At 45.0% G+C, this 8,893-nt stretch overlaps 1 protein-coding gene across 1 annotated transcript; it reads right to left on the bottom strand.

The window, feature by feature from the left end:
- Positions 1–1,818: 1,818 nt before the first annotated feature.
- On the bottom strand, positions 1,819–3,876 carry LOC135370546 (uncharacterized). The gene is made up of 5 exons (XM_064604329.1): positions 3,719–3,876; positions 3,478–3,607; positions 3,209–3,352; positions 2,800–2,924; positions 1,819–2,098 (listed from the first exon to the last, which is right to left on the bottom strand). The coding sequence occupies exons 1-5, from the start codon at positions 3,874–3,876 to the stop codon at positions 1,819–1,821; spliced, it is 837 nt and encodes a 278-aa protein (XP_064460399.1).
- Positions 3,877–8,893: the final 5,017 nt, after the last annotated feature.

Raw genomic sequence — 8,893 nt, 5'->3', positions numbered from 1 at the left:
CGCCACTTGGGTATGGCATGCAACATCACATGTTTTCACTTTTATTGTAATTTCTGTAACAATATTTTGCTTTGTCTGTGTTTTAGAACATCTGGAAACCTGACAATGCCTGGTGTGCTGCAGCCACTCAGGGATGCTGCTCCATCTTCAGAAACAATGCAGTCAGTATTGAGGAAAACTGAGTTTTTATAGCTCTGTCTTGGTGCATGGTTTGTTGAATGAGACCGTTATGTTTATATTGCAGTGCCTGTGTTCCAGACAGTAACTTCTGCAGCTTGAAATGGAACATACTTTTATTATATTTGCACTGATAATGTTTTTTGCCTCTCTTCTGCTGTAGAATATGTAAAAATGTCTTAATGTCTCCTGTGTAGCACTCACCTAGGGACAGTGTGGCATCTGCTGAGACAATGCCATCGATCACTGTTTCCTTTTACCACACACAATGTAGACTCTGCATTAGCTCTGATTGTCTATTTGGTGTTGAGTGCGGTACTGCCAGTTCTTCTGTGCCAAACAGAAGTCACGGTTGGGTATGATATGCAATAAAACATATTTTTCACTTTTATACTACTTTCTCTGACGATATCTTGTTTTGCTTTTATTTTAGAACATCTGGAAACCTGACAACGCCTGGTGTGCTGCAGCCACTTAGGGATGCTGCACCATCTTCTGAAGCAATGCAGTCAGTATTGAGGAAAACTAAGTTTTAGCACATTTATAGCTGTGTCGTAGTGTTTGGTTCGTTGAATGCAGCACTTACGTGAATACTGCACTGCCTGTGTGTGTTCTAGACAGTGACTTAAGCAGCTTGAAATCAAACATACTTTTACTCTATTTGCACTGACAATGTTTTTTTTTTACCTCTCTTCTGCCGTAGAATATGCAAAAATCTCAGAACGGCCCCTGTGCAGCAGCCACCTAGGGACAGTGTGGCATCTGCTGAGACAGTGCCGGCGATCATGGATTCATTTTACCACACACATGACGACGACTCTGTGCTCTCAGATTCCCTGTTCCTTGGTGGTACAGACCAGAGCCGTACAGACCACTCTCAGGCACACTCTTCTGCACTGCCCTCCCAAACAGAGTCCCCATCTCCATCTCATGCAATCCATCCTAGTGTTCCTTCGTTTCCTCCCGAATCTTCAACCCTAATTCCCGCACCCTGCCATAATACAGCACAGCAGGCATTAGCCACGCCAACATCAAGCGTAGGCTTTCCATGCACGTCTAGTAGAGGCCCTGCTCAGTCTGGCCGAAAACGGAGGCGAAAAAATGATGATGATGAGGTGGCCAATGGTTACCTTTCTCTAATCAACGAACGTCTCCGACGAAGGCAAGACGAGCATGAGCAGTTTGCAGGCATGATATGTGAGGTCATGCGGAGGTGTCCTCGTGAACTAGTTATGGACATGCGAATAGAGCTTTTACAGATTTTAAAGAAATATGACAAATAATTTCATGTCAAAAAGCGTTTGTATCTGAGCATTCATAAAGACTTTGTGAACGTATGCTTATGGTTTCACCAGAAACTGTTCAAATAAATCTTTCACTGAAATTGCTGTGTTGTGTGTGTAACACTTACTATAAATGTCAAAGCATTCTGCAGTGTGATCAGACAAAAACTGCTTGCTCACAAATATGTGTTGCATATTTTCATTCCTGATTATACATGTGATCTGAATGCACATCATTTAAAAAAATGCGCACACTGCACAGTTCGGTCCATATAAGCTGGGGCGCTGGGCATGAATACGTGCCCATTGCCAGTCGAGCTGCCCTGTATGGCTGACAAAGTAGTTCGTGTAGAGTTCTCTACTCCTGGCAGCTGTGGCTTCGCGTGTGACCACACTGTAGACGCTGTTGTTCCACAAACTGTCCGGCATCTCTATGCCACCCTCCTTCAATGACGTTGCCAAGTGTATCCACCTCGTCGGCTAAACCTGAAGGAACACCACACTGCTCCGCCAAGAAATTGTGCAGAATGCACACTGCCTTGATGACATTCTCTGCATTCAGCACACTCAAGTTTATAGTTGTAAGCAGTATTCTCCACCGTGAGGCAAGAATACCAAACGCGTTTTTCACGCAGTGCCTGCATAAATACAAGAAGTGCATATTGAAATGTCTACTCATTCATAGCCTAACACAGATGTCAATATACAGTTAAGCAAGCATACACAATTCAAAATTGTCTAAAAAATAAAATTTCCCTTTCATTTTCCATATCTATATTTCAAGATCAACTGTGATGCCTAATTTGATAGTACTTCCTTTGAGAAAGTTCATAGAGCTACTGAACAATTAATTAACTAGACATCATTAATACATTTTTCAATTACATGATTTTGGATAGATGCACCACTGAATTGAAGTCAGCCATTATTTGAATACATTTGTGTAAAGAGCCTCAAATAGACACAGGCTTTCAGATACACATTGCTAAATTTTGCTCTGTAGGTGGGCCGTAACCTGACATCCCTAAAAATGGCAGCATGGAATCAGACTTGCATGGTCGAAAGTTTGCAATTTGGTTCTGTATGGGATGCAATTCTGTCGTTTTGGGGAGTGTTTCCTATATTTATACATCGCATAAAAATGTGCAAATACATATCCACCTCGCACGGCTCAATCTCAAGTTGAAGACCCTTTTTTCTACGGAGAGGTCTCGCCCTGGATAGGGTCGGAGAAAATCAGGCCTCAGTTGGAATGCTTCGTCCCCCACAAATACATTGGGAACTACAACATTTCCTCTGGGAAGCCTGACCGGGCCAGGTAGCCCGAGTGTGCCTGTACCGGCGTCCAATGGCAGAGGACTTCAATACTTCGCAGTCACTTTGACGTCCCTCTGCACCGACATCGATGAGGACAAATTTGTAGTGGCTGTCGACGACTGCCATCAGGACAATGGAGTAGGTCCCCTGAAATGTTCATGTAGGCTGAAAGGTTCATGCTTCCGTTCAGACTTGTTCAATTGTTCACTCCTTTTCTCAAGAAAGATGCTAATAATCTGTAGTGAGACAAGTACGATCATGACTGCCTCCATAGTGCTAGTCTGAGGACTAATGTTGCTCACTGATCTAACTAGCACTGAAATGAAACATGGTGCGTGGTATTAAACATCCTTTGTGGAAGATGGTGTCTTTGACCAGGATTGAATCCGGAACCTCGGGGTCAATAAAAGACAGAACAACTGTTTAATTACCTTGTAGTTGAAATATGTACTTCCAGACTTGTTTGGTGCAACAATTCGAACATGTTTACCATCGACAGCACCAAGGCAATTTGGAAAGTTCCATCTTTCCCCAAAGCCCTGTGCAGTATCTTGCCACTCTGATTCACTTGGGGGCTGAAAAAAAGAAAAGGAAGAAAGAAAACATGACTGACATGCGTTTCAATGCAAAAGTGAGGAATGGAAAACAGGCTTTATTTCCATTAGTTAACAGGCTGACCACATGCTCACGTAACGCTCACCATCATGTATAGGTCTTTCAACCTGTTCCATAGTGCCGTGCAGGTGAGATGCACGGCTTCACGTGCTGTCTCGATTCCAACTCTGTATGCCATGGCGACATCTTTAAACGCCATTCCAGAGGACAGATATCTGAAATATGCCAACAAAACCCAATAATCGTGTATTTAATAAGCACCATTACAATAAGAACACCTTTGCAAGAATTGACATCTTGAGAAGTATTATTGCCGGTTAACGTACCGGAATGTGAGGGCCAGCCTTTCGTAGGAAGACAGTGGCTCCCGAACGACATGCTGCTTCGTGAGGTCGTCCTTAACCAGATCGTGGAGGTAGTCGAAAACGTCTGGCGTCATTCGAAAGTACAAGACGAAACTTTGAACGTCGCCGCTGTCTCTCATTGTTTTCATCTAAAAGAAGGTATCACTGTATATAAACTGGCACGACAGCGCACCAATTGCGCAACTTAACGTCATTCCTGTGCTTACCGCAGTCCAATATTCGCCTTCCGTTTTCCGATGGAGCCATGGCGGTCTCACCCACAATTTTCTCCTGCGTTGACGCTTCTTTTTCAAGAGTAGGATCATAGACTTCATTAGGAGAAGGTCATGTTCCGAGTCCATACTGCGTTACCGACTACAATATAGCAGGTCGCGGATTAATTATAAAATCTCCGTTGAAAACAAGCCTCGAGGTCTTCCAATACACAACCGCGATGAAAGAGGAACCGAGAATCTCCTGCCACCTCAGTCAAGATATTTTCGCCACAGCTTCGTATCTCAAATTTTTTTACAAACACCTGATTTCTAGATGTCATTAACACCGCACTTTTTCAAGAACCTCTAAAATATCATTTATGTTACTAAACAATGCGTACAGCAGTTTATTGCAGTAAGCATTGCCACATCGCGTGCAACAAGCGTTGGCAAACGCTAGGGCGACGCTTCACCATGACAACCTCGACGTGGACATTCTGCTCCATACTGTTGCATAGCATCGATACCGTTCCGTTCACGCTGAGTTGGCGCTCCGTTGGCCCCATTCAGTTGGCAAAAGTTGCTCCATGCGGTTGCCGCCTTATACTCTTGTCACACGCGCGGTCTTCAATGACCATCGAAACCAGTGGTCATCGAAGCAGAGCCGTGTATAAAAAAATGGAGTCTGGCCATTAATGGCACCTGCTTATACCGGGGGTTCATCCACCTTTTTGAGTGACAGGCTGTCACCATCCGAAGTACTGTTTCATGTTATTACAAGCTATCCAAAGTTATACCTCACCAGCAGAGGTGGGGAGTAATACATTACTTTTGAGTAACGAGCAATGGTAATACATTTCGACTGAGTAATGCAGAGTGGCATTACTCATTACTTTCGTCGAATGCGCATTGCGCCATGTGAAGGTTGGGAGCATCCAGGTTTTTCAAACCACCAATCAGCCTCGTTTCTGCAGGGATTTAGTGGCACTGATTTGGGCGGATACTCGGGTGGATACTGCCTATAAAAATAAATAAGTGAATAAAAATAAAAAAAGCAAGGAAGAAAACTCATGCGATACACGTTTGGTGCTTATGTCTTAATACGTAAACGTAATGCCAGATTAATGACATTACTTCCACAAAGTAATGACATTACTAATGCATTACTAAGTTTAAAAAAGTAATGAGTTATGTAATACATTAGTTGTTTATAAAAGTAATGAGTAATGGCAATGCATTACAAAATAAAAGTAATTTCCCCACCTCTGCTCATCCATTATAGTGGGCCGCTGTATGTTGGGGAAACTGGATTGGTTTCGGATTGAAACGGATATCCCTCCCGACACAGGAAAACAATGGATTTTTTGCGGCCACTTTTATCGACGCCATCTCGATGGAGAGAGGCATGTCGGGAAGACCCGGAACTGCAGAAATGGCTGCCAGAGGAACCGATTGGCCGGGAGAGCGGTATAGACCGTTTACAGCAGAGTTATCTGGGCGCCGCCATCTTAGCGCACGTGATCTTGCGAGCCTCTGCTTGCCTTCTCTTCCGACTGCCTGTTGGCACGGCGCACGTAGTACGGCGGTGCAACCCAGAGACGCTTTCCCCGATTTTAAACTTTTTGCAATGAATTCCGTGTCAGACGTACTAATTTAGTGTCGCCTATTTGAAGTGCACTCCGTCCTGTAATGTCACTTTCACTAGGCTCTTGCTACACGGCATAAGTAAGTGTCACTAAGCAGTCATGGTGATGACGATGGGCGAGTTTGAACTCCCACCTAACATCGGGGAGTGCGACATAATTTCTTGGTAAAATCATTTTTCTTACGGCCAGAAACATTTCGTAAAGATTTTCTTCGCAGTTGAAGTCGATTGAACGTCATAAATATAATTGTTGCAAACCAGCACAAGTGTCTTTATTTGACAAATTTTCAATCTTCTTCTTCACCTCTTTGGTGGTCTTTACTATGTCTTGCGCGTGCAACTGGCCCGCGATGTCAGCATACACTTTCGCGTTTCGCTTGGTCCTTCCATGTTCTGATAGCATTGGTTTCTATCTCAGACCACGACGCCCTGTCTTTTTTGTCTTCCATTATTCAGTGCTTCACTGCGAGTATTTCGCTATTTCGCCGGTAACACTTAACCACTGATCTCTATGTATAAAGGCTGGATCGCACATGGGAGACGGGCTCGTGGGGGAGAGGCGTGCATTCGGGCCGCCATGTTGGAGGGCCCACTGGCGCCGGCTGCTCCCATAGGAAACAATAAGAAGCGATTTCATTTTGAGTATTTATTGCGGTTTAAACTGGCATGACATGCCCTTTAGTTTAAGGGAAATTTTAAAAAATACGGGCAGCCCCGCTCGAACTAAATGCAGATGACAGAATGCGTTGGGCCCACCAATATGGCGGCCGGTGACCACGCTTTGGAGCACCTTATGCGCGATCCAGCCTATACTATAGAGATCAGTGCTCTTAACCACCCTGCAATGCCAACAAATATGGCTGCCGCGAAGTGAATTACGAACCCTACTGGGCAGTCTGTGAACGAGAGTACAGGTAAATCTCGCCAAAAAATCGTTGTCTTTCTTATACAAATCAGCGCTGTCTTAACAAATTTGTCCAAAAATATATTCCGATTGGGTTGTTTCTTTCCTTTTCCAAAAATAAGCTTTTTGTTACGCAATCCCTGCCGTGGAGGCTACGTACTTGATTGTCGCAGGCAAAGTGAAGTGAGTTCGGCGAACTCACTTCATCGTAAGTGTACTTTGCATTTAGTGTCACTAAAAGATGCCGTGTGACTCCGAAAGAATGACATTCACAGCAAGTGTACTCACCGAAAGTGACACTAAATTAGTACGCCTGACAGGGGTATTGGAGTGATATTTCTGTCCTCGTGCGTTCCACATGATCGGCCCCACTATGCTCGAGTTACTACAAATTTCGGCGTCTTCTTTCTTTCCTCTTCTTTTGTTGCGCATACGTTACGTTGTGGGTACGTTCATAATGTAATATCGCAAGATCCTGATTTCTTGCTGTTTATCGCAAGGGTTGCGGTACCAACTACCTGAGAAAGATATACCTTTCTCATATATGCATGTAAGGGCTGTTATGTTGTCGTTGTGAAGTAGCATACTTTTACTGTTGATTTCAGATGTGTACAACCACATGATCAACGAGCTAGAGGGAGACGGAAAGCCTGCGCTGAACAGAGAATTTGCAAAGGGAACGAAGGTGTTTGACAGCGGCCATGTCGGTGTAGTACTGTGCCAGTGCAACGATGGTGTATGAATTTTAAAGGCCGACATCAGGTCGACACAAACAGTGAGCAGAACGTGTAGTACGGAGAAGCCGCTTCGGGCCCACTTTGGCGGCAACATGCACATATAAAGCGGGTTTGTGCAGCAGGTGCAGTCATATTTGTACACTGCTCATCAAGGTTGTAGAGGGGACAGACAAGGGGCTCACGAGTGCTTCGTGCACTGACAAGGCATGTACACGGAACCATTCAACTCCAAGGAACGTGACCCCTGCTACTATGGGGGAAGTTTATTCTCACAAGCAGCAGCCAACGCCTACAGCAGAGTATGGGGCTCACACAGAAATACTGCGCCACTTTGAGGGCTGCATTACTTACCCTCGCTGGCTTTCCCGCTTTGTAATTCTTCCTCTGAAGATTCGATACCTACCGTTGTCGAATCAGCTTCTTTTTCTCTCTTTGTGGAAACCCGTGCATTGCACCTGGAACGCGGGCAGTCTTTGTATAGCCACGGCTCGTGAATTTAACAAACAGCTTCGTCCCACACGATGAGATCTCAGTCACAGTTTCTACACTCAATCACAGAACAAGTCCTTCCTCTGCTTTTCCAGATTTCGCACAGAACTGTAGCACAGCGGCAAAAAAGGTGGGAAGCACTCACATAGGCAAAGGCACACAGGCACTCGCAGAAGGCAAGCAATGGCGTGGCTACTGTGGCGCCATCTATTAGCGCCCTAAGCAACTGGCTGCTGTAAACGGTCTATAGAACCGCTTCTTCGTGCGCAGCTGGCTGCCGGTATGAACTTTTAACCGCGTAGCAGAAGCAGATGGAATCAAAAATGGGCAAAGACGCATGTAAATGCGATTCAATTATATAATGCAAACTCTTACGCGTCAGTGGCGTCTTTCCTCCTATTTTCTTCGGATTGCATTCTTCACTAAGTCTAACATTAGCGAGACGTGTCATTTTCGCGTAAATTATAATCGCGGAGCGAGTTTATTTTGCAGCTAATTAGAAGTGGATGTGTACACACAGAAAAAAATTGAAGTTATTTCTGAAAATGTTTTTTTTTTGTCGCGAAATCCCGGCTTCACCGTCCCAAGCAAGATGATGGGGAAATTTTGGTGTCATGGCGGCCCCCATAGAAAACGACAACCAATGAAATGCGCAAAACTTTGATTGACAGGTCGTGTCAACCTGTCAGGGAGCATTCGATCCAATGCCGTTTGAGAAGCTGACACGTCAATGCAGGCTCATCTTCTAATGACCGTTGGTTTAAATGATCATTAAAGACTGCCCCTGTGACAGGGTTATTACTGTACGATTCCGCACCCTAAATACCAATCAGGGTAGAGCCCAACCCGTCTTCTACCCAAACCTCAAACCGCTGCGCCGAGAGACACAGACCCAATTCAACGAACATACTCTTTAATCGGTGACAAGGGCACCACTTACATTTGTCACGCTGCACTCCAACGGATCCTCCGTTCATCCAAAATCCCGCAGCGTACCTCGACAGCTGTCGGGAAAGCACTGTCCCGATGGCGGGGAGAAGCGAAGAAGCCAGTGACGTGACGGGACAGCAACGAGACAAAATCGACCGATAATAAAGCTTCACGTTGCAATTTCTTGGTTGTGTCTGCGATCTCGGGAAGCTGAAGGACGGGATGGCAGGAAACCCC

Source organism: Ornithodoros turicata, chromosome 10, assembly GCF_037126465.1.
Source record: "Ornithodoros turicata isolate Travis chromosome 10, ASM3712646v1, whole genome shotgun sequence".
Taxonomy (NCBI): Eukaryota; Metazoa; Arthropoda; class Arachnida; order Ixodida; family Argasidae; genus Ornithodoros; species Ornithodoros turicata.
Note: the sequence above shows the minus strand (reverse complement) of the source record. Positions and strands in the feature narration are given on the sequence as shown.

Bases quoted from the DNA above. Each gene is read 5' to 3' on its own strand.
- LOC135370546 (XM_064604329.1), bottom strand. From the start codon at position 3,876: ATGAGAGACAGCGGCGACGTTCAAAGTTTCGTCTTGTACTTTCGAATG. The intron at 3,608-3,718 runs GTACGTTAACCG...GGCATATTTCAG, and splicing joins AGGCTGGCCCTCACATTCCG to ATATCTGTCCTCTGGAATGG. The intron at 2,925-3,208 runs GTAATTAAACAG...TGAACATTTCAG, and splicing joins GTACATATTTCAACTACAAG to GGGACCTACTCCATTGTCCT.